This window comes from Nycticebus coucang, chromosome 2 (genome assembly GCF_027406575.1).
Source record: "Nycticebus coucang isolate mNycCou1 chromosome 2, mNycCou1.pri, whole genome shotgun sequence".
In the NCBI taxonomy this organism is placed as follows: Eukaryota; Metazoa; Chordata; class Mammalia; order Primates; family Lorisidae; genus Nycticebus; species Nycticebus coucang.
In genome coordinates, this window is record NC_069781.1 from 44,253,862 (window position 1) to 44,279,190 (window position 25,329).

General features: G+C 41.7%; 2 protein-coding genes across 2 annotated transcripts in view; one reads left to right on the forward strand and one right to left on the reverse strand.

Moving 5' to 3' along the window:
* Window positions 1-15,743, reverse strand: part of PHF24 (PHD finger protein 24) — a 114,070-nt gene extending 98,327 nt beyond the window's left edge. The window contains exons 1-2 of the mRNA XM_053569843.1: window positions 15,656-15,743; window positions 14,196-14,309 (exon numbers count right to left, since the gene is read on the reverse strand). The gene's annotated coding sequence lies outside the window, so the exon portion shown is untranslated. The remainder of the gene's footprint in view (window positions 1-14,195; window positions 14,310-15,655) is intronic.
* Window positions 14,343-25,329, forward strand: part of SPATA31F3 (SPATA31 subfamily F member 3) — a 58,752-nt gene continuing 47,765 nt past the window's right edge. The window contains 6 exon segments of the mRNA XM_053606066.1: window positions 14,343-14,486; window positions 14,973-15,018; window positions 15,642-15,702; window positions 17,004-17,265; window positions 17,267-17,498; window positions 21,243-21,470. Of these exon segments, the coding sequence (XP_053462041.1) occupies window positions 14,343-14,486; window positions 14,973-15,018; window positions 15,642-15,702; window positions 17,004-17,265; window positions 17,267-17,498; window positions 21,243-21,470 (973 nt within the window).

Consider the following 25,329-nt stretch of genomic DNA (forward strand, 5'->3'; position numbering starts at 1 on the left):
GACTCCTGGATTCAAAACAGTTGTAGACACATGTGCAGGAAGAGCCCAGCATAAAAGAGTCTGCCATAGGGGTACCTTCAGGGGTCTAAAATTGCAGTTACATTAGATTCCTCACAACTTCAGCAGTTTACTCAACTTCAGCAGTTGAGCTACATGACCTGGCCAGGAGAAGGCTTGTTAAACTTAATTTAATTTAATTTTTGAGACACAGTTTCTCTTTGTTGCCCTCAGTAGAATGCCATGGAGTCAGCAACCTCAAACTCTTGGGATCAAGCGATTCTCTTGCCTCAGCCTCCCAGCATCTGGGACTACAGGCACCTGCCACAGTGCCTGGCTATTTTTTTGTTGTAGTTGTCACTGTTGTTTGGCAGGCCCAGGCCAGGTTCAAACCCGTCAGCCCCAGTTTATGTGGCCAGTGCCCTAACCACTGAGCTACAGGCACTGGCTAGTTTTTGGAGACAAGGTCTCGCTCTTGCTCAAGCTGATCTCGAGCTGGTGAGCTCAGGCAATCCACTCACCTTGGCCTCCCAGAGTGCTGGGATTATAGGCATGAGCCACTGTGTCCATCCTACGTTTTCTTAATTCTTAATATGATGTTCATAATTTGGGATTGTATCTTAACACATTCTATAGTAAGTTTTTAGACTCTGGGTCCTATTTAAAGCCTCTGAAAATTTTTGGTTGCTTTTATTTTAGCAGGAAGTTAACATTGTTAGATCCAAAGTTCTGTGTCACTTTCTGTGGGCAGTAGTTCCAATAACTTCAGTTTTCAAAGTCTTTGCCATGTTGTGCCTGCTTCTTGCATGTATTACTCAGAGGTTAGCCTGGGCCTAAGGTGATGGTTTATATGTCAGTTCAATTCTCAAAAGTTTTGCTATATCTTTTTCCTGTGCTTTAAAAATAGATTGCTTGGGGGCAAGTATGGACTTGCGTCAATTCATATGAAACTTGGGGATCCCTTATTCTCTTTTCCCCACTGTAGAATTTTCTATACATTCTTGGTTGCCCAGGAGCCACTTTTACCTGTCCTTTGGTAATGAGTGAGAGTTTAATCTCTTGGAGTTGTGGCCACCATCATCATATAATGTAATTGGTTCTACCCTCAGAGCAAATTGGTAGAAAAATAGGAAAAAAATACCAGGAATCCACCCCTCCCTTTCATTTCACACCTCAGGGACCTCTTTTCCTAGTTCCTTCAGAGAGACAAGTTTTGTCGCAGAGTTCAAGGTTTCTGGACCACTGCCATGGTGACAGTTGAGCTACATGACCTGGGCAGACCTTGGGCATGCTTTGGAAAGATAAAAAGAGAAAAATAAAACCAAGGATTCTCCCTACAGTCTCTAACGTGAAGGGTCCTTCTTTTTCCAGACCTATGGCCAGAAAGATAGGGAATTTCTCAGAGTTTTTGCTATCTGTTCCTGTTACATAGTTGCCCAACTCAGGTTGCTTTGGAGTAAAAAATGGAAAGTAAAGGAATGAAAATCCAGGAAACTCACGGCCTACACTTAGTTGTTCTTCACTTTCCTCACATCCACCTGCTACTTCTACTTGTCAGAGCTCCCAGGTGGTTGCAATAACAAAAATGTAAGATAAGGTGCAACTTGGCTAGAACACAGTTTTTGTTTGTTTGTTTGTTTGTTTTTTTGAGACAGAGTATCACTTTGTTGCCCTTGATAAAGTTCGGTGGCATCATAGCTCACAGCAACCTCAAACTCTTTGGCTTAAGTGATCCTCTTGTCTCAGCCTCCGGAGTAGCTGGGACTGCCAGGCTAGCTTTCTATTTTTAGTAGAGATATGGTCTCGCTTTTACACAGGCTGGTCTCGAACTCCTGAACTCAAGCAATACACCCTCCTCGGCCTCCCAGAGTGCTAGGATTATAGGTGTGAACCACCATGCCTGGACTTTAGGCAGTTTTTTTCTTAAATCCTGAGTTTGGTAAACAAAAGAGCTCTCATAGCAGTTTAATTAAAATTTGGAGAATTCTAGACAAAACTATTCCTATTGTGCATCTTGTTTTTATGGTTTGAATGAGCAAATCTTTGTGATACCTCAGGACCATTTTAGCAAATTCAAATACAGTTTATTCATAAAAGACATCTTTATAGTTTTTGAAAAAAATGGGGCCTGAATTTGGGCTAGGCAAAATTAAGAATAATTATTAAGAAGAAAAGCTGCAAGTCATAAATATCTAAAGATAAGAAATATTTGTGGGCAATATACAAAGCAATAAATAAAATGTTTATTAGAAACAACCTTTCTTCAAAAGTAAGGAATCTCTTTAAAAAATGATTTGAATGTATGATTTTGTATGTCCAAAAGTAGCAAAAGGTGTCTGTGACCCAAAGAAATATCTGCTATTCTGGGCATGAAATAATTTGGTTATTTTACAGAAAAAAAAAAGATCAAAGTTCTAACTGTACTCCTTAACTCCTTTTGTACATTTATGTAATGGTTTGCAGTAAAGAATTTAGAAATATACCTTATATATACTATATTTATAGTATATATACACTTAGGCATATACAGATAAATAAATCTGTACACAAATAATATATCTGGAGCTTTCAAATATAATTAACATGTCAATATATTATTATCATTATTTTTTTGAAACAGAGTCTCACTCTGTTGTCCTCAGTAGAGTGCCCTGGCAACATAGCTCACAGCAACTTCAAACTCTTGGGCTCAAGCGATCCTCTTGCTTCAGCCTCCTAAGTAGCTGGTACTATAGGTGTCCACCACAATGCCCAGCTAGTTTTCTATTTTTAGTAGAAATGGGGTCTCACTCTTGCTCAACCTGGTCTGGAACTCCTGAGCTCAGGCAATCCACCTACCTTGGCCTCCCAGAATGCTAGGATTACAGGCATAAGCCACCATGCCTATCCAACATATCAATATATTAAATAAAAAAATACAATATCATAATTAAGTAACCATTTAGAAAAAGTAAGACACATAATTTTCCTAATAAACACAAATTATGTACTATCTTATATTTAGATTTCTCTGCAATTCTTATACCTAGCATACTTGACCACCTATATTAATTATTTTTAACTAAAATAACCAACTTTTCTCTCCAGGCATAAGAGAACACCACAAGACAGAAAACCAAGAACTGTTAAGCTTGTTTGTTTCATGGGCACTCATTACATGTTATCTAATTCATTTGCACATTTTTGCACATTTGTTAGTATATTGCTATTCTGAGAAATGACAGTATATAAAAATTATGTTTACTGAGTAGTATTTTTGTGCCGGTTTCTTAAAAATAGTTCAGGCATCTGAAGATTATTTATTATTAACTTCATCATTTACTTAAGCTCTTAAAGTTAGTGAATAACCTAGAAACTGCAACCTTTACTAACGTGTTACATATTTATGATTTCTAGAATTATACGAATTTCATGGCTAGGTGTGGTGGTGTGTGCCCGTAATCCCAAGCTACTTAAAAGGTTGAGGCAGGAAGATTGCTTCAGGCCAAGGGACAAGCCTGGGCAACATAGCAAGACCCTGTCTCTTAAAAAACAAATCTGTGTTGTCATTATTTTTTATATGGTAAACTGAATTTTAGAGACTCTGAATCATGCCTAAAACTCTTACTTTATCTTTGAACTAAACCTGTTACTTCTTATCCATAACATTAGTAACAGAGGCCATTATGTAAATATACTTTTAAGTGTTCACAAAAGGAAACACGAATAGTTTAATAACTTTCTTTCTTTGAGTCTTTCAGAGACATTTATTTACTTTAAGTGACAAATAAAATTATATATATGTTGTTTTGAAGTGTGTACAGTAATACATTATGAAATGGTTAAATTGAGTTAATTAACATATATACTACCTTACTTACGTTTTTGAACATAATGACTGAGTGACTTTTTATTTCTCAGTTAATCTTTAAAATTTTCCAAGTGAGGAAAAAGGATGGAAAGGAACAGAATAAAACTAAGGAGAAACTGGCCTTAGACAAATATGAATACTAGAAAAGGCTAATTGTATTCCCCCTATATGGAGAGGAGAGAAAGCTTAGATGTAGAGAGACCCATTTTGACACATAACTATACAACAGAGTTAATATAGGTGATTTAGATAATAACTCTGACAATTTTATCAAGTGGTACAATTAAAAAAAGACAGAACTTACAAATCCCTGACATACAGAAACAAAGATGTGTGATCTGCGATATCCCCTTATCAACTAAGACAGAACTTAAGGAAACAACAGTTACTGGCCAGCACTCCGGGAGGCTGAGGTAATGGTATGCAGTAAAGAATATATATATATATATATATATATATAAAGGATCACTTGAGCTCAGGAATTTAAGACCAGCCTGAGTAAGAGTGAAACCCTGTCTCTACTAAAAATAGAAAAAATTAGCTGGAAGTTGTGGCTGGTGCATGTAGTCCCAGCTACTTGGGAGGCTGAGGCAGGATGATGGCTTGAGCCCAGGAGTATGAGGTTGCTGTGAGTTAGGCTGATGTCAGGGTACTCTAGCATGGAGCAATAAAGTGAAACTGTCTCAAAAAAAAAAAAAAGTTACTTAGGCATTGAGGGTTCAGGTCCTGGCTGGCATAGCAACTTTCTAAATTCCTACAACTACTAGAAAAACCACCCTCTTGCTAAGCTCCCTAACAATAGGAGCTATCCGATCCTTCCTAACTCTGATTTACAAGCTAGACCACTATAACTCTGACTGGACAGAGGACCAGCGTTATAAACATTTCCTTCTGTAAGCAATGGTAGATTTTGGGCCAGTTTCAGCCAGATTATGGAAGCTGAGCACAAACTGTCTTTGTGTCCTACTGTTCACCTTTTGACATAAAGAGCCAAATTCCACCTCATTTTAATGCTAAAACCTCACCCCAAAGTGAACTTGAGATGTATGTCACATATATCATTGCACATGCCCTCTGCTCCCCCTAATAAATGTATATAGTTCCCGACCCCCCACACTGGCTGAATATATATGACTATTGTGTGAGGCAGGCTGTCACTGATGATGGCTGGCAAGACCTCCCAAATTGGGCTGACAAAACCAAATGAATTAGTCCCCAAAGACACAAAGATAAGCTGGGGAACAGCTAAGGATGGTGGTACATGGGAGGACCAGCTTTTTGGGAGGCTGAGGTAGGAGGATTAGAGAGGAGTTTAAGGCCAGCCTAGGCAAAAAGTAAGATTCTGTCTCCTAAAACAAACAAACAAACAAAACAAATAACAACAATAACAACAAAAATACTGTTGAGGTAAGCTAAAATAAAATTGAGGAAGAAGTCCTCATAAGGCTTTGAAATGGTGACCCAACACAAAGTCTGTCCAAAAGACACCAACCATACTAAGAAGGGTTTTAAAACTCCTTAGACCCCTGGGTATGGTCATGGGAACGGCCTTATTGAGACCTTACCCTCACCTTTTGACAGTTCTCTGAAAGGCAGATTAATGGGAGAAAGGCATACAAATTTATTTATGTGAGGGCATGGGGGAGATTATAGAATGATCATTCAATAACCTTCTGTGGTACCCTTTACATGGGGAGGGGGGAGCTGGGGAATATAGGTAATTCTTTTTAGGTGGCAGACTCTGTGGGAAGGTGAGAGTTGGAGCTGCACAGGCTGTCTTATTACGCAGATGGAAACCCCCAGGTAATCTCTCGGTTCTGCCCTCAGAAGAACAGATGAAAAGTCTAATCTTTCCTGGTTATTTGATGAGATCCTTAGGGAGAGTTTAAGACAATTAATTTTCTTTTGGAAAGGAGATTTCTTTGTTAGATAAGGAAACTCCACAGAGAGTACCTCCTTGCTCTTTGATTGTGTATGTGACAGACAGGGTTAACAGGGCCTTTATTCTGAGGCAGCTTTTCTCAGTAGGTCAAAGCACTAGGATTTGGGGTATCACTTTCTGAGCCCCAACACCCTCAAGAACTTCCCTCTCTTCCCCTCTAAATCCTTTCTATCTTTCCTTCTCATCCCTCAGGACTGCATGTGCACACACCCACAAAGACCAAAAAATCTGTGTAGAGAAATGCACCCACACAGACGTTTATACCTAGAAACACATATGGTCAGGTTCTGAAGACCCATCTCCGTAGTTCTTGTCCACGTGATGCAGAAACACATATTCACAAGGAGATATTCACAACCTGTTTCCATATAAAGATAAGCTCTAAAACTTGAGATCAAATGCATACAAAATAAAATGCAACCAGAGTAAGACAAATACTTTGGGAATCCTATTATCGTCACATATTATCATCACACTGAGACATTAGCAGCTTATGTATGTCAATTCCTGCATTTGGATCACCCCCTCTTCCAGCTCCACATAAAATCTTCTCTCTGCTTCAAGGACCAGCTTGAATGCCATCTTCTATATGAAATTTTCCCAGATCACATCTGCCAAAAATAATCTCTCCCTCCCCTTTATAGGAGATTTATATAGCAGTTTTATATAATATTTATAAGGAGGTTGTATGCCAGGCACACTGTTAGATACTTTGGGTATTATTGTATAGATGCTTATTATTTTCTATTATGCTGAAAACATGTAACTTTCAAGTTATCAGAATTTATTTCTAGATAACATTTATAATACCTACAATGTGTTATTCAATACATAGCTTTTAATGGACACCATTGTTAATAACAGGGAGAAAGCTAGGGCACACAGAGATGGCTTAGATTAGGAATGGTGGTGCTCAGTCTCCTCTGTTAAGAGGCTGGGGACTGTAGTCTTTACAGCAGCCTGGTGTTTAAGCTTGTTCTCTCTGCCTCTGTAGCTAGTCAGGAGGTTAGAGACTGACTAGGAGGAACAGAGAGGTGAGAGAATTAGGAGTCAGCATTCCTCAGCTTTATAGGAAGAAGGATCCATTCTATCAAGCTTCTCTGAGCCAGTGTTCCCTTTGGGATGGACCCAGTAGGTAATTTAACTGCAAAGACATGGAGGCATAAGCCAGGAGGAATAAGCTAATTCATTAATTAACTCTGAAAAATACAACCCTGGCAGACTTCCACCTGCTGGTCAAGGCATTCTCTTCTTATAGGTCTACTTACATTGCAAGTTCTATTCTACTCAGCAGGTGTTTGATGAACTTGTAATCAAGTCAGGGGTGTGAGTGGAACCTCAGGTGCTATTGTCACTGGGCTGTGTGACAGCCTGATGCCTCTCTTGCAGCTGGGGAACACACCTGATGAGAGGAACCAGGTGTGCACGGGCACCTGGATGACACCGGACACCTATGGATACAGCCTTGGTCTTTGGCTCCTGTTTTAAAATTCCTTTTAGTGTTGTCATTCTTCTTTTCACAAACTAATGGCCATGTGAATAGTCTGCAATTTCAGACATCTTATTTATAATCTTACTAAGTGTTTGTATCTCGTCAACTTGAATGAAATGGAGATGGCAAGGCTTAGTGGAGTATAGAATCAAACTTTTTATCCATCATTAAGTTGCTGTGGCCTTTGGCTGGTTACTTTTCTTGGTGGTTCAGTTTCCTCTTCTATAACATGGATAACAATACCTGGGTCTGGCTGGTGGCAAGCATTCAATGAGGTGATGTATGCAACTAGCCTGGTACCTGGTAATGGTGCTCTGTCTGGGTTAATTCCCTTTCTTCCTAAATCTATAGATCACCTTGGGGAGAATGACATTTAAACGATATTACTTCTGATCCACAAAGAAGGTATATGTTCTCCATTTATGGAGATCTTTACATTTTCTGAGAAGTATTTTATAGTTTTTGGTGCATACATCTTTCATATCTTTTGTCAGATTTATCTCTAAGAACATCATAGTTTTTGATGCAATTGTGAATAGTATTTTTTAGAATTTCAAATTCTGGGCTCAGCGCCTGTAGCTCAGTGGGTAGGACATCAGTCACATACACCAGAGCTGGTGGGTTTGAACCCAGCCCAGGCCTGCCAAACAATGACAACTACGACCAAAAAAATAGCCAGGTGTTGTGGCAGCTACTTGGGAGGCTGAGGCAAGAGAATCGCTTGAGCCCAAGAGTTTGAGGTTGCTGTGAGCTGTGATGCCATAGCACTCTAAATTTCAAATTCTGATTTTTGCAAGTACATAAAAATACACCTGATTTTTGTACCTTGATCTTATTCAACCTGGCTTAACTCACTTATTAGTTCCAGTAGCTTTTTAATAGATTGATTGCATGACATTTTCTACATAAATAATCACACTATCTGCAAATTAAGGCAGTTTTACTCCCCCCTTTCCATTATGGATGCCTTTTATTCCTTTTTTTCCTCCCAATTAAACTGGTCAGAACCTTCAGTGCAATGTTGAAAAGAATTGTTAAGAGTGGACATCCTTGCCTTGTCCCTGAATTTTTTACTAGTAGCATGCAAGTTTTTTTGTAGATAATTTTTATCAATCAGTAGAACATCTATTTTGTTTTGAGCCTGCTATAGTTTTTGTGAGGAAGTGGGTTGGATTTTGTCAAATGTTTTTTTCTGTATCCATTTGACCAAAAAATAGGTTTTTCCTTCTTAGTTTGTTAACACAGTGGATTTCAATGATCAACTTTGAGTGTTAAACGAATCCTACAATTCCTGGGATAAACCCCTTAGTCATTATGTATCATACGTTTTATATGTTGCTGGATTTAATTTTCTATAATATTCTTAAGAATTTTTACATGTGTTTATGAAGAATATTGGCCTATAGTTTTCTATTCTTGTGATATTTTTGGATTTGGTATCACAGCAATGTTGGCTTCAAACAATGAATTGAGAAGTATTCTCTTCTTTTTCCATTTCTGGAAAAATTGGTATAGCATTGGTATCATTTCTTCCTAAACTATTTGGTAGTGTTCACCACTAAACATAAGCCTGGAGTCTCTTTATAACAAGATTTTTTTTTGTGATAGGATTTCAACTACAAGTGCAATTTCTTTAAACAGCTATAAGGCTATTCAGGTTATATATTTCTTCTTGAATAAATTTCGATTTTTTTTTTCAAATCCATGTCTTAGTCCATTTTGTGCTGCTATAAAAAATATCACAGGGTGGGTAATTTAAACAGAACAGAAATTTATTCCCTCATAGTTCTGGAGTCTGGGGAGTCACCAGCATCTGATGAGGGCTTTCTTGCTGCATCCTCACATGGCAGAGGATGGAAGGGTAAAATGGGGACAAATGCTGCACCTCACACAGCAGAAAAGCAGAAGAGAGAGGACTCTTTTTATGGCAGCATTAGACTGCTTTGCCGTCATGACCTAAACGTTTCCCAAAATGCTCTACCTCTCAACACTGTTACACTAGGAATTAAATTTCTAACACATGAATTTTGAAAGTGAATATCCAAATCATGGCAGTCCACTTCATTTAAGTTGTCAATTTACAGACATTAAAGTTTTCATATTACAAATTTATTATTCTTGTAGTATCTTTGGAATTTGTGGTAACTCATTTCTCTTATTATTGATATCAGTAATTTGTGTCTTCTCTGATTCCTTATTTTGCTATAACTTCTTTTTTCTTTCTTTTTTTTTTTTTTCCGAGAGATCTCACTATGTCGCCCTCAGTAGAGTACTGTGACATCATAGCTCACAGCAACCTCAGACTCTTGAGCTTAAGCGATTCTCTTGCCTCAACCTCCTGAGCATCTGGGACTATAGGTGTCCGCCACAGCGCCCAGATTTATATATATATATTTGGTTGCAGTTGTCATTGTTGTTTAGCAGGCCCAGGCTGGGCTCAAACCTGCCAGTCTCAGTGTAGGTGGCTGGCGCTCTGCTCACTGAGCTATAAGCGCCAAGCCATTTCTTTTCTTTTCTGAGACAGAGTCTAGCTCTGTTGCCCTGGTTAGAGTGCAGTGGCATGGTCAAAGCTCATTGCAACCTCAAATTCCTCAGGTCAAGCGATTATCCTGGCTCAGCCTTCCTAGCTTGGACTATAAGCACACAGCACTATACCCAGCTAATTTTTTTTCTTGCAGAGATGGGGTCTGGTTATATTTCTCAGGTCTCAAACTCCTGGGTTCAAGTGATCCTCCTGCCTTGGCCTCCCAAAGTGCCAGGGTTATAAGCATGAGCTATTACACCCAGACTATTTTGCTATAACTTTTAAAATTTGGGCTCCGTGCCCATAGCTTAGTGGCTGGGGCACCAGCCACATACATTGGGGCAGGTGGGTTTGAACCCAGCCTGGGCCTGCTAAACAACAATGACAACTAAAACATCAACAAAAATATAGCCCAGCATTGGGCGGGCACCTGTAGTCCCAGCTACTTGGGAGGCTGAGGCAAGAGAATCGCTTAAGCCCAAGAGTCTGAGGTTGCTGTGAGCTATGATGTTATAGCACTCTACTGAGGGTGACATAGTAAGACTCTGTCTCAAAAAACAAAAAAAAAAATGAAGGACTCTGGCCTTGCTGAGGATCCCACCTATGAGTGTTGGTCAGTGGCTTGGCTAAATTATACTTTAGTTTCTTAACCAGGCTCTTTGAGTTCCCTTGGGTGTCCATAAGTGAAGCCCATACCCCCTGATATTGAATCAAATTTTGCACCAGGAGAGGGATGTAGTTTCCTCAGAGTCTTACCATTAGAAGTTCTTAACAACATTGAGAACTGTTGCTCTTTGAAGGGAAGTTGCTCTCAAATAACCCCCGGTAGCCTAATACCCTATTGCTGAAGAATTATGTTTGATTTTTATTTAATATTAATATATAGGTTGCTGTATGCTATCTCTAGAGATTCTGATTCATTAGGTATGGGGTGAAACCAGGAGATTTATATTTTTAACAAGCCTCCTAGTGATTCTGATGTAAGGCCAGCATTGAAAGCCACTTGAGCAGCTGACCTTTGAAAGCACCTGCCAGTGCTGAGACATTGATGGACTAGTGTTGGGAAGGCAGGTGCTGCCCTCTAGTGACTCTGACTATATTCTACATTTGATGGTCTCCCTGATAGGACTTTGCTGCTTCGCGGAGAACCTCCTGCAAATTTTAGCTCTTGGGCATTAATGAAGACGCTCACGTATAAAAGCTTCGCTGCTGAATGGCAGTAACTATGTATCTCTGTCCCCAGCACCTTGGTACATCTTAGGTGTTTGCTAGTATTTTCCTAGTCTGAGACACAGTGAACCTACTTTGTGAGGCTTCTGTGGAGGGACAAGACTCACATCAGTGGCATGTCTGTCAGGATTTTTCTTTACAAAACTATATGACTTATGGTACTTATAAAGTGGTAGCCATGAAGAATTTCCTAAAGAAATTCTATTACAACTATGGCACTGCAGCCTTGTAATGAAAACAGGATCATTGGGCGGCGCCTGTGGCTCAAAGGAGTAGAGTGCCGGCCCCATATACCAGAGGTGGTGGGTTCAAACCTGGCCCTGGCCAAAAACTGCAAAAAAAAAAAAAAAAAAAAGGAAAGAAAACAGAGTCAGACTTAAGCAAGCTTAGTAGAAGTACCTTCTACTAAGCAAGCTTCATTTGTTTCTTTGTAGAAGCATATAGACCTCCAGAGTCCACAGAGGCTTTTCATGTACTTCATTGCTTTGTTTGCTGTTCTCTAAACCATGAGGCAAGAAAGGTAAATGTGATGATCCATGCTCGTGTCATTAAAAAATGACAGATTTAATCAGCTGTGTTCATTATGTGAATGTGCCCTTGTTTAGGAAAACACTGATTCCACTGTCCTATCCATACAAGCACCCTCCATCAGAGAGTACCAAATCAGTAAATAAATCTATAGTAAGACCTAGTCTGCAAAAAGACTTACAAAGATCTGACAGTTCAGTTCACAAACTCATCCTACAAAAAGTGCTGCCTACCTCACTGCTGAATATCGCTACAGTTACCTTTGAAGTATTCCCCTTGGGAAGCTATGCACCAGTGCCAAAGCCTAGACCACCCTTCAAAGCAATTCTGGAACTCTTTTTAGGGAATGACCGTCAGAGCTGTGTGCTTATGTTGACAGCACTGTACAAACAACTTAGTTAAGGTTTCATAACCTTGGTATATCAGTGTCTCATAGCTGTGCTCATATTGACATGTGGCAGAGTCTCACTGAGTTGTGTTCATTATTGTTGTTATGTGCTTTTGTGTACTGTACAATGACAGCTGTGATAGTCATTCCAGAAAAAGAATTCCAAAATTTCTTCAAAGGGTAGACTAGACACTAGAGTGAGCGCTTAGCTTCCCAAGGGGAATACTTTGAAGGTGACCATAGTACTAGTCAGCAATGAGGTATGTAGCACTTTTTCTAGGATGCATTCACAAACTTCATTGTCAGACCTCATAAGACCATTTTGGAATCTGCAGTTGGCTCTAACTCCTCAGTCCCAAGACAGAGGAACAAGGGTTGGGTGAGTGGCTGGACAGGAGCTTGTAGCAGTTGGTTTTAGTGACTTAATGGGATGGCAGTGGGGTGGGTTATCTGTAAGATAAATAGTGCACCGATTGGAGCAGGTGCCAGGTTTACAGATGCTGGTGATGTCACCTGGGGCAAGAGGTCAGGCTAATGGGCCATAAGAACTGTTGTAGTCACATAAAGAGAAGCAGCAGATACAGGAAGCAGGCTGGTTTGGCAGGAGTCTTAAAAAGTAATAAAAGATACTTTGTAGGTATGTTGACTTGCTATTAAAAAGGTGATGCAAGCTGCTTTTTAATAAATTTTGTTAACTTGTCATTCAATGCTCTTTGGTTGAAAAAGTCTTCTTGTTCTTGTATTATGGAATTTGCAAATTTAGAAAAGATGTTGAAATGACTCAAATTCATCCCATTTTCAGGTGAGAATCTTCTTAAATTATCTTTAATGTGAGGATCAATTCTCTTTAGATATAAGAAGGACATTTAAAAAAGTATTCACTAATATCTTTGTCAAATCATTTTCAGAATATTCTTCCTTGGAGTTAGCAAAAAAATTATTGTGCTAATGAATGTTTTTTGGGGGGGTTTAATTGTGGTAAGATTTAGCATTTTACCACGTTAAGTGTACAATTCAGTGTCATAAAGTATATTCACTTCAATATGGGATGGTTTTATTCATCATCTCAAGCAGAAACCCTGTACTCATTAAACAATAACCCCTTATTTCCCCCTTCTGCAGCCCCTGGTAAGGTTGGCTCTTCATATGAATTAGTCTTGTCTTTGAAACTAGACCTTTAAAGTGTTTTGAGAGCAAGCAGGCAAAACAATCCGAATGTCTTTGTTCCTTTGATACTTGTAGAATCAAAAACCACTGACTTGATTCTACATGTGCTTAGGGCTAAGCACATGTTAAATGTTCACCAGTCCTGTTTATGGAGGACTGAATGCTAGAAGAAGGACCAAAAAACCTTTTCTGACATTTTGGGCCTATGACCACTCTTATCAAGGCAAGAACTTCCCAAGGAAATTCAGACATCCTGGGGTGTTGGAGACATAGTATGTCAGCAGGGATCATGTTAATATTAATGCATCAATCAGTGGTAATATGAGTTACCATATTAGGGTTACCATTGCTAGGGTTTAATTGGGTTTAATCCTGTCCTGCTACAGGTGTTCAAATTCAGATTTTCGCAAAACACTCTTTCAGCAAATCATTCCAACTATGGTGGACTTAAACTGAAGAGCTACAAGTTTGGAGCCCTTAATCAAAAGCCTTGTCAATAACTCATCTCCATGAATAGGCCAGATGCTATAAAATCTGTAGAGTCAATTCTGGAAAATCAAGCCCTGGACAGAGCTGTAGAAATGAGCCTCATTTGTGTGCCTTCATGAAAGGTATTATTTACTATTTCTTCTCATCCATCTCAAGCTGGACCACACAGACTGGGATGGATCCTTCTTTAACTGTCAGAAAGTTATTTAAAAGACAGCAGTATCCTTTCCTTGACACATGATGTGCCATCCTCTCCTTGAACTTCTTGATACTAACTACACATCATTGCCTGTGACATTAAAATTCTGTTTCCAACAATTAACAATATGATGCCTGCCCTATCCTCTTGCATGTTTTTTAGTGTGCATAAAAACTCAGTAATCTGGGGATAGGTGCCAGACTAGTGTAGTGACTGAGGGAGCTGAGTCATCGGAGTATAGGGAATAGTAACAGCATGAAAAAGTATATGCTGCCTGTGACCTTTTCTCCCAGGCTGCATCCCCTATAGGCAACCAAACACTCATCGGAACACTGAATCACCACACGAGCTTCTCTAAGACACATAAAGGTCTGTGATGCTATGCTTACCTTGTGGAACAGGATGGCTTTGTGATGTGGTCTAGTGGTTAGGATCCAACTTCTGTGAGGCAGAAATGACAAGATCTAGAATGTGGAGGCATTAGGTTCCAAGACACTGGAAGCCTAGGAAAAGGGATGGCTAGTGAGTTTTAGATCATGTTGAACCCTACATTTGTTCCATGGGATGTTGCACATCCCTTCTACACCTATGGATCCATCTGCATCGTTGCATTAATTATCTGGAGATTCAAAAAGAGCTTCCAAGAATTAAGGTCGGGACCTAACAGGACCTGTCACCGGGTAGGGAACCACTATGACCATGATTGAATCAATAAGCCTCAAACAAAATTTTATCCCTCCATTTTCTCTTGTTACCATCACCTACTGCTCCCCCCACCCCTTTTTAATGAAGTTTCCTCACTAGATCCCAGAATAGCTCCCAATTTAGGTGATTATTTTGGTTTATAGCTATTTAGGGCCTTTGATGGCTAAAGTCCTTTGGTTCCTAGAACCATCCATCCTTTAATCTGTTCGCACTTTCCTCCTGTGTCATCCTGAACTCCCCACAGAAGTGTCAAAGGAATGGGGGTGGGAGGCATAGGGTATGGAAGAGCTTCAGAGTGAGTCAGAAGGGAAAGAGATAAAAAAAAAGATAAGGAAAGGAAGGGTAGAATATAAAATTGGAATACAGAAAAAGATTGGGAAATGTTTATGAGTTTGTTTCCATTTTAGACATGGAAAGAAAATGGTGTACTAGATTTACACTCTTATGTTTTTGTCTTTAAGTGTCATCGAAGACTCAAACAAAATTCTAGAGACAGAACATCAAGAGGTAAAGTCCAGATCTCTGCTTACTCGATTCTGCTGTGGGTGAGGTTCCCAGGGATCCTGACCCTCTACAACAGTGGTTCTCAACCTTCCTAATGCCCATGTTGTTACAAATTGAACAAAGGGGTCGTGATCCACAGGTTGAGAACTGCTGCTCTACAACCCCTGTTTCCAGGAGCTAGACGTGCTAACCACAGAAGGTGTCCAATACCCGCAACAATAATTTGTCACAGAAGACTTCTTTGGGTGGGAAATCAGAACCTAGGAACATTCCATAATTCTCTATCTTACCCTCCTGAGAATGGAGAATGAGGAATTAGGGCAGAAGTCCTTAATTGTATCATTTATTAGTTTTATAACCCTGTGGAAGTCATTTTATCTCTCAGTCTTTTCTCCATAAAATGGACATAACACTAATAATCCTTTCTCACTCACAGTATGGCTGTGAAGATAAATGAAACAAGATATGAAATAACACATTATAAATGGTTAAGCTGTACACAGAGATGGTTTAGAGCACTGACTGTTGGGGTTTTCAGTCACCTCTGTTTCAAAGGCCTTCAGCTTCTTATAGGATATCCCTGAATCCTCTCCTATTACATGTAACACCATATCCTGGTTCTTCAGCTGGGAGAACTTACCAGGAAGAAGCCAAGAAGCTGCAGAATCTGATCTCTGTCATGAAAAGGTGATCTTTTGCTCTCTATAGTCTCCCAACTCCCAGCTTGGCCTTTGATGATTCCTCAGCTTGGCCTGGGACAGAGTTGGAGAGGGGAATAATTACTGGAGGAAAACATACACAGTGACGGTTGGTTCACTTGTTGAGAAGATTGATGGGGCAAAGGAGGTTCAGACCTCTCAGGAAAGAAGAATCACCCAATTTTGCTTTGGAGTAGGGTCACATTAGCTCTAGAATTCAGGATTCCACTAATGCATAATTCATAAAAGACATTAGATGGGATTGCACTCAGCCCTGAGACAAGTTATTGAATCAATAGGATGAATTTTGCATGAAGAAGTCATCTTTATCATATTATCTTTATAGCTACACCCTTTCTTTTTTTTTTTTTTTTTTTCGTAGAGACAGAGTCTCACTTTATGGCCCTCAGTAGAGTGCCGTGGCCTCACACAGCTCACAGCAACCTCCAACTCCTGGGCTTAAGCGATTCTGTTGCCTCAGCCTCCCAAGTAGCTGGGACTACAGGCGTCCGCCACAAAGCCCAGCTATTTTTTAGTTGCAGTTTGGTCAGGGCCGGGTTTGAACCCGCCACCCTTGGTATATGGGGCCGGTGCCTTACCAACTGAGCCACAGGCACCGCCCAATATAGCTACACCCTTTCATTGGCAGATTCTACTGACCTCGCTGGACCATACTGACACTTTGGTTTTATCTTCATGGAGGCCAGTTCCTAGGACATCCTTGAGGCAGAAACCTATCATCTTATCCTCTTGACATTTCTGGAGAATAGGATTGATTCACAAGAGATGTTGAGTACAATAGCAGGGACATCCTATAGTCCTCAGAATGCAGAGATCTCACAAGGGCCACATTGTCCATAGTTGGGATGTACTGAATACCAGCCTTGGGGTTTACTAGCCTCAAATGTGACTGATCTAGGTTCTACCTGATGGTGCTGCTGGTGATAACTCATCAGCTAATCACTTGGCTCCCTATCTGTCTAGTTTCTTTCTCCTAGTTCAGCTTCTCCAGTTTAACAGAGAAATAACCTCAGGTCCTGTCCTCTCTAAGGACTATGCCCTCCCATGGGTTGTCTGAAATCTTTCCCAATATGCTCCAGACTCTCAGCCCAGCCTACCATATCTTGCCAAATGGCATTTTCTTAGGAAATCAAAGCAGAGGGGTAGACATTCAGGGAGTGCAGGCCCCAGTACTTGTGGGACTAGGAAAAGGCAGCACCAACCCTAAGCCATTTTCTTCTAAGAAAGATGTCACTCTATCATTAATGGTTTTCATATTTCCCTTCCCAGCAAGGGCTGGCTCCCTCAGGAGGGAAGTGTGCGGCGAGTCCTGTGTGCAGATCCCTGCTGCCAAATCTGCAATACTGTGGCTCTGGAGATTCAGCAATTGCTGGTCGGTGGGAACAAGCTCTCCCCAACTTTACTGGAGCCATTGCAGGGCTCCTCTGGCTCAGAAAGGACTATGTCTAATGTGTCTCTTGAGCAAAGTGAGGAGCTGGGTTCCAAAACCCCCAGGGAGCTTTCAATGTCAACTATAACCCCAGCCAAGGCCACAATTAACGGATCAGAAATCTTTAACCAAATCAGCTGCCCAGTCAACCAACTCAGTCAGTGTCAGAGATTACTGGGCTGACCATCCCCCACGAGGGCAAGGATTTCAAGTTGCAGATGGGTCCCAGGATGTGGGAGCGCTGTCTTCTTCAAGCCTTGAGGAGCCTAGAGTTCCTTCGAACCAGAAGAAGAGAAAGAAGAACAACTCCAAACCTGTCAGCAAGGAGAATCAAGGTGAGAAGCCCTTGAATAATACATTCTCTCTTTTCCTAAACCCAGACCTCCCAAACCTAAAACAACACCCTGTAACACTGTATTCCCTTTACCCACCATTCCTATGTCTAAAAGGCCCTGGGATACCTTTAAGTATAAAGATATAAATGCACAATTTCCACACTTGAGGGCTCCCAAGATCTGTGGAGGCATTCCTGTGACAGCTTATAACACACTGTTCTCAATGTTTTCAAAGCCTGGAAAATAAGTTTTCATCCTCTGAGGCTTCTGTTGAAAAGATGAGTTTTCATTCCCTTGACTCTGGGGTCCATGGGAGGCTAACTAGTTCACTCAAGCTTTCTGGGTTTTTGAAGTGTCCACTATAAACCCAGAGCAAAAATAATACTGTGAGCAAATTCTAAACCCAATGGCTTTGGCTTTGACCTCTTCCCCCTTTCGTCCTCTACGTGGCTGCTGTACATGGAGGGACAACACTGAGGCTGCAATGTGCCATCTGCAGCTACCTTATGGTGGTTCTCTTTTCTGTACAAGTCACTCCATCATTAATGGTTGCCATGCTTTCTTTCCCAGCCAGGGCTGGGTTCTTCAGGAGGTAAGAGTGAGTCCCTGGGCTGACTCTATGGACCTCTCCACAACAGGGAGCCCTAGGCCCTTTCTCATCAATGATTTCTCCATCTCTGTAATGCCTAAAATTTTCCCCATTTCAGTTAGTCTCACTTTCTTCCTTCTTATTTGGGCTTCTCAACCTGTCCATCAACGAATCCAGATCAGGCCGGGGGCGGTAGCTTACACCTGTAATCCTAGCACTCTGGGAGGCCGAGGCAAGTGGATTTCCTGAACTCACTGGTTTGAGACCAGCCTGAGCAAGTGTGAGGCCTCATCTCTAAAAAACAGTTGGGCGTTGTAGCAGGCACCTGTAGTCCCAGCTACTTGGGAGGCTGAGAATCACTTTGAGGTTGCTGTGAGCTATGACACAACAGCACTCTACCAAGGGCACAAAATGAGACTCTGTCTCAAAAACAAAACAAAACAAAACAAAACAAAACACCCAAACCCAGAACAATGTCCCATTTCTGCCTCTGGCCAAGTGTAAAGCGCTGGAGCTGCACCTGCTCCAGAGGCAGTCTCGGTTTCAGTGCAATTTGCCTGATGTTATCCAGAAATCTTTGTAGATGCAGAGCCCTGAGATGGGCGACAGTGTGTTCCACTACACCCCAGCACCTTCTCTGATTGGGAGAATCCAGTTTAGTCCTCAGGAGGAAGGCATTGTTCCCCTAGAGCACGCCCAGAGGCTGCTTGAGTTCTGCCTCCAGAAGCAGTTGAAATACCAGGTTGATTTGCCATTGCTGGGGCTTGTTCCAAAAGATCCAGTATTCTATCCAGTTGTCCCTGTGCCCTGCTGATCAGCAATCTCTTCCCTGGAGCAGTGCAGTCCTGACCTGTGTGAGTATCCTGTGAGCCTGCAGCCCCAGAGGCCAGTGGGGATATGACCTGGTCTGATCCACTGTGGCAGCAGGCCAGTCCACAGTTGCTTGCTCAGGCCAAGGTAATGTTGCAGAGTCACTCAGACTCCAACTGTGGGACTGCTAGGGCATGTCCCTGCCTACATCTGCAGTTTTTGGAACTATAAATCACTGGGTCTGCAGCTTTAGGGGCCTGAGTGGCAACTTGGCTCCTCTGTCCTCTAGAAAGCAAACTTCTAAACCGAAAGGCAGCAGTAAGTCCCTATACAGATCAGGAAGTGACACTCTACTGATGGGTCTTGACCAGCAGCAATAGGGCTTATCAGATACTGTTACTAATGATCCTGTACCAGAGAGCCATTCAGAAACTTGAGACAAGTTTGGGCTTTCCTGTCTGGGCTACCTGCTCTCAATTATATGGCTCTTTCCAGGGCTTTGACCATGGCAATCAATAGTTAATCTGCAATCATGGATTGGGCCCATCAGAGCCTCTGACTCAATTTCATCTGAACAATAATGTATAAGTCTAGGCTGTGCTTTCAAGATGCCAGTGAAAGTTGTGAAGACAGTGTCCAAGTGTTCTAGATGGAAATATAAGTGAATGGAGATGGTGCTTCTAGAGAACCAGACAGATCCCGACAGCCCTGAATCACTCAAGATACTGAAACTCAATTTCTTGGCAAAACTAAATTTCCCCTTGAAAAAGAAATTCCCAAAGATACATTTGAAAAAACAAAGGAGGCAAAAAAAAAAGACAGGGCAGCACCTGTGGCTCAAGGAGTAGGGCGCCGGTCCCATATGCCGCAGGTGGCGGGTTCAAACCCAGCCCCGGCCAAAAACCACAAAAAAAAAAAAAAAAAGAAGAAAAAACAAAGGAGGCCAGAGAATGACATGTGGCCATCCTAAAGAATGTCTCCACCTAGGGATCCTTTAGAAGTCCAAGGGAAGGGGCGGTGCCTGTGGCTCAAGGAGTAGTGCGCCGGTCCCATTTGCCGGAAGTGGCGGGTTCAATCCTAGACCCGGCCAAATACCACAAAAAAAAAAAAAAAAAAAAGAAGTCCAAGGGAAAAACACTGCTCCAGAAACTCTCTATCCCACCAGGTATTCAATGTGCCCCAGATCCAGGATGAGTCTGCCTACAAGAACAGCTTAAACTCAACAAAAGGCAGAGAGGCAGAGCTAAAAGCAACCTAGTTCCAGAGCAGTGCCCAGGGTTCTGCCCACTGTGCCTCTGAGATTTCACAATCCAATGGGGACATGACAGAGGCTTTGTGTTCAGCTGGATGCTAGAGTGAACAACTTAGCCTGGACCCCTGGCCCTTTGCAAGAGTGAGAACAAGTCCCTACCCTAGCAGAGAAAACATAGAGGATTTGGTAAAATTTAGTAAGGAGTAGAAGAGGAGGGGGTGCAGAATTAGGGCTCTCCCCAACCAGAGAGAATACCTACTTCGCTGAGGTTCAGGGGCCAGTCCGGTTACTTCTAAACAGAAGTCCAGAGCCATGAATTCCCAAACATTACTCCAGTATCTTTCTCAGGTAAAACTTTAGCCAAGATTGTTGCCTTGAGTAGGAACAAGCAAGGATCTGTCTGAATTTGTAAAGCCACCACTCCATCCTTTCAGCTTACTGTTGAAGGTCAACTCCATCAGCTTCTCCATCACCTTGCATTCCCAGGGAATTCTCCAGGATTGCTTGGGGCAAAAACACCAGATAAGAAACGTCTGCAAGATTGTTAAAGTAAACTGAATGACCTTCCTAAATAAGGAGTCCTGAGAATGCCAAAATCTGGGGTGCCTAGGCCTTATAGGGCCAAATTACTCAGCTAGTGTTTGCTGGGCAAAAGTTTGCAAGTCCTAGGTGGTACCTGTGGCTCAGTGGGTAGGGCGCCGGCCCCATATACCAAGGGTGGCGGGTTCAAACCCGGCCCCAGCCAAACTGCAACAAAAAAACTGGGTGTTGTGGCAGGTGCCTGTAGTCCCAGCTACTTGGAAGGCTGAGGCAAGAGAATCGCCTAAGCCCAGGAGTTGGAGGTTGCTGTGAGCTGAGATGCCACGGCACTCTACCGAGGGTGACAAAGTGAGACTCTGTCTCAAAAAAAAAAAAAAAGTTTGCACGTCCTGCATTTGAAGAGGCCACATTTTTCAGACTCAAAATTTTGAGGTTCAAATATTTCAGGGCCATGTTTTACAGGGAAAGAAATGGCAGGGCCATTCTTTTCAGGGCTAAGTGTTGTAGGGTCTGGTAAGGGCAGCCCGTACTCACAAGAGCTCCATTCTTCTAGAAGATCCAGAAGTTGGCTTGGGAGATAAGATGAAGTTCTTTCTACACTGGATTAACCCTGAAGTGAAAGATCAAAGTCATGAGGAATCCATTCTCATCTCTAAGTCTGCGCCATTGGTCAAAGCCAGTACAAGAGAAGTTGAGAAGTGTCCAATCCCCACCAAAGACCCTGTTGGGGGAGCTAACTTGGAGAAGACAACAAAGAAGCTAAAGCCCAGCCACAACTTCTGTAATACCCTCAGAATCTAGACCAATAGTTTCAGCAACATCTCCTTTAGTCCAGCCAATCCTGGGTCCTGTGCCACTTGCACCACTGCTCTAAGCTCTGTTTTCAACTGACTTATACCATCTACCCAGGAAATCTATGCCAAGTCTCAGCTCTCACTTCAGCAAAAGAAACTGGTTTATACAAGGAGAATACTCAGTCCAAGCAAAAGGGGCTTGCAAGTTCCCGAACCTCTGTATCTCCCTGAAAAAGGCTGTCATCACCATTTCCCATTAACATTCAGGTGAGGCAGAGTATTCTTCAAATATACTCCACACCTCTAAACCAAGAGCCACTTGTTTGTGCCTCCTTATTTTCAATGTTGTGTATTATGGAGAGAATAGAGGGACTAAAAAGTATAAGAGCTTAAATTCATATTTCATTTCTTATGGGTCAGTATTCCATACAGCTCCTCCCATGCCCACCCTGGACTGTGGATAAAGGGACTTGAGCAGAGGAGGAAGGCCCTTATTTAAGGTATATTAAAGGTAAAGGTCAGGCTTAAATTCTATCATGGATCCCACAGTGTGCATGAGCACAGAAGAACAATGTGTGCATAATGGTTATATAAGAAGAGTGGACAGGAATCCACTGCTTTTTTTGTCCACAGCCAAAATTTGTTTATAACTTCTACACAGTGTATGCTCAAAAATCTGGAAGGAAGATTTTTAGAGTAGCATAATGCTCCCTGCTTAAGGATATGCTTTTATTTGTGTCAAAAGCACACAGCTAATGTGATAGATATCAAAGCCAGGTAATAGCCAGGCATGGGGGTCCCATATACTTGGGAGGTGGAGGCTAAGAGATTGCTTGAGCCCAGGAGATGCTTGAGCCCAGGACTTTTGGGGGCTGCATGATGCTATGATGGTCAGGTGTCTACACTAAATTTGGCATCAGTTTGGTGACTTCCCAAGGTAGGGGACTACCAGGTTGTCTAAGGAGAAATGAACTATCCCAGGTCAGAAATGAAGCAGGCCAAAACTCCCGTGCTGATCAGTAATGAGATCATGCCTGTGAGTAGCCACTGCATTCCAGCCTGGGCAACACAGTGATACCCTGTTTCTAAAAGAAGAAAAAAAAAATCCAAATGATAGATTCTTCCCTGTCTTTTCCCTGATATTACTGAGATCTTTAAGGGTAAGTCTACTGTACCTCTGTTGCTTGCTCTGAGTGCAACTACCTTTCAGCTGCATAAAGAATACCACCTAGGCTTGGTGCCCATAGCTCAGTGGTTAGTGTGCTGGCCACATACACAGAGGCTGCTGGGTTTGAACCCAGCCTGGGCCTGCCAAACAACAATGACTACTACAACAAAGAAATAGCCAGGCATTGTGGCACGCGCCTATAGTTCCAGCTACTTGGGAGGCTGATGCAAGAGAATCACGTAAGCCCAAGAGTTGGAGGTTGCTGTGAGTTGTGATGCCACGGCACTCTACTGAGGCCAACATAGTGAGACTCTGTCTCAAAAAAAAAAATAAAAATAAAAATGAAAAAGGATGCCACCTAGAATGAAGATCAGTTGATTATGAGGTCCCCAAAATAGTCACAATAAAATAGCTTTGTTATTCAATAATTCAAATATTTTAAGTACTTATTATGTGCTGGGCACTTTGCCAGGCATTATGCCAGATGTTAGGGAAACCACAGTGAACGATTCATGAGCCTTCCTTCATGAAGCCAATGGACTCTGGGATAGACAATCTTATAAAAAGTCATTAGAAGCAATATGGTAAGAGCTTCTTAGAAGAAATAGGTGAAGGTACAAAGGAGGGAACTAAAAGTAGTTTTAGGAGGTATTTCTGGAAAGTTTCCTGGAAGAGGAAAAGAGGTAAGATGTAGGCCTGTTTTAATGGATGAACACGAGTTAGCCACAGGAGGTAAGGAATAGAGAGGCTTCCCCCCATTGAGGATAATAGGAGCAAAACATAGTGTCACACAAATTAGATGCCATGTCAGAGAATGGTGACTCACTTGAAAAGCCCCTGTATAATAGTATTAAAAGGACATTAAAATGTTTGAGAGATCAGAATAAGGTTACCAAGCTGGAGAATAGATGGCATTCATTCTTCCATTCTTTTGTTCCTTCAACAAATAGAGCACCTACTATATGCCAGGCGCTTTTAAAGACATTGGGAATACAGCAGTGAACACGGGAAAAAATCTGCTCCCATGGATCTTACATTGGGAGTGTATTTGGGAGGTAGATAAAAGAAGCATAAGTGAAAAAATATAGTATATAGAAGGTGACCACATACATGCAAAAAATCAGGGTAAAAGGGTTAGAGAAGACTTGAATGGGGCAACAGTTTTAAATAGAGAGTTAAGGGCTGGTCTCACTAAGAAATTAACATGCAATGAGAACTAGAGGGTGATGAGAGAGTAAACCACACGGATAACTGAGGAAGAGTGATCTAGTCAGAAATGGTAGCTAACGGGCCATGTGGAGGCTGGAGCATGCCTAGCCTATTAGAAGGAACAAGGAGGCCAGTGAACATAAAGCAGAGTAATCAAGGGAGAAAGCGGTAGCAGACAATGTCTGGGCAGTAAGGTAAAAGGCCTGGCAGGTCACTGCAAGGACATTGGCTGTTACTCTGAGTAAATGTAGAAGAAATTAGAGGGTCAAATTAGATCCGACTTATGTTTTAAAACAATCACTTCTGTTGTGGTGCTGATAATAGTGTTGAAGGTATAGACTTAGGGAGAAATGGGAAGATTAGTTATGAGGTTATTCCAGTAATGAAAGCAGCAGAGAATAATTTAGATGCTGGGTTCATTTTGAAGGTAAAGACATGGGATTCACCAGTAAATTGAATGTGGATGGTTAGAGAAAAAAAATCAAGGATGATGCCAATGTTTTTGCCCTAAATAACTGGCAAGATGGAGTTGCCAATACAGTGGAATCTCCATAGTTGACCCCCTCCTTACCTTGACCACTTCCCTAAATTGACCTAATTTTCATAGATAGACATGCACCACATATATCAGCACAGTAGGCCTAGTTCCTTATGTTGACCACCTCCGTATGTTGACCAGTTTGTTACAGTCCCATGGGTGGTCAACTTACAGAGGTTCTACTGTAATTGATGTGGGAAATCCTGAGATTGGAGTAAGTTTAGTATATGTTACCAGGTGGTGGTGGTGGTGGTGAATCAGGAATTCATGTTTGTACAGTTTGAGATGAATATTGGACATCCAAGTATATATATTGATTAGATGATTTGGGCATTTAAGCCTGGAGTTGAGGGAAGGGCCCAGCTTACAGGGAGACAGACACCTAGATAAAGATATCTCCTATTTTGGGATAGGGAAAGAAAGGTTTTCCCCGCCTATGAGAGACTGAAGGCAAAGACCCAAAGCAGCAGTTCTCAACCTGTGGGTAGCGATCCCTTGGGATTGAATGACCCTTTCATAGGAGTTGCCTAATATCAGATATTTACATTACAATTCATAACAGTAGCAAGATTACAGTTATGAGGTAGCAACGAAAATGATTTTATGGTTGGGGATCACCACAACATGAAGAACTGTATTAAAGGGTCACAGCATCAGGAAGGTGGAGAACCACTGACTCAAAGGAATGAGTGAGGAGATGGAAAGGGACCAAGGCTGCAGGGGACGGGAGACTAGAGAGTCAAAGCTGGAAACCAGAGGTAAAGAGGGACTCTGGAAGTTACTATGGAAAGTTTCTATTAGGGCCTAAGGAAAACGCTGGCAGGAAAAGATGACTAAAGTTGCTGGTGATGTGTGTGAAGCTCCTGGAACACTGGAGCAGCAGGAGAGATCACAGAGAAAGTTCTAAATGCTCAGAGCCTGAGCAAGAGCA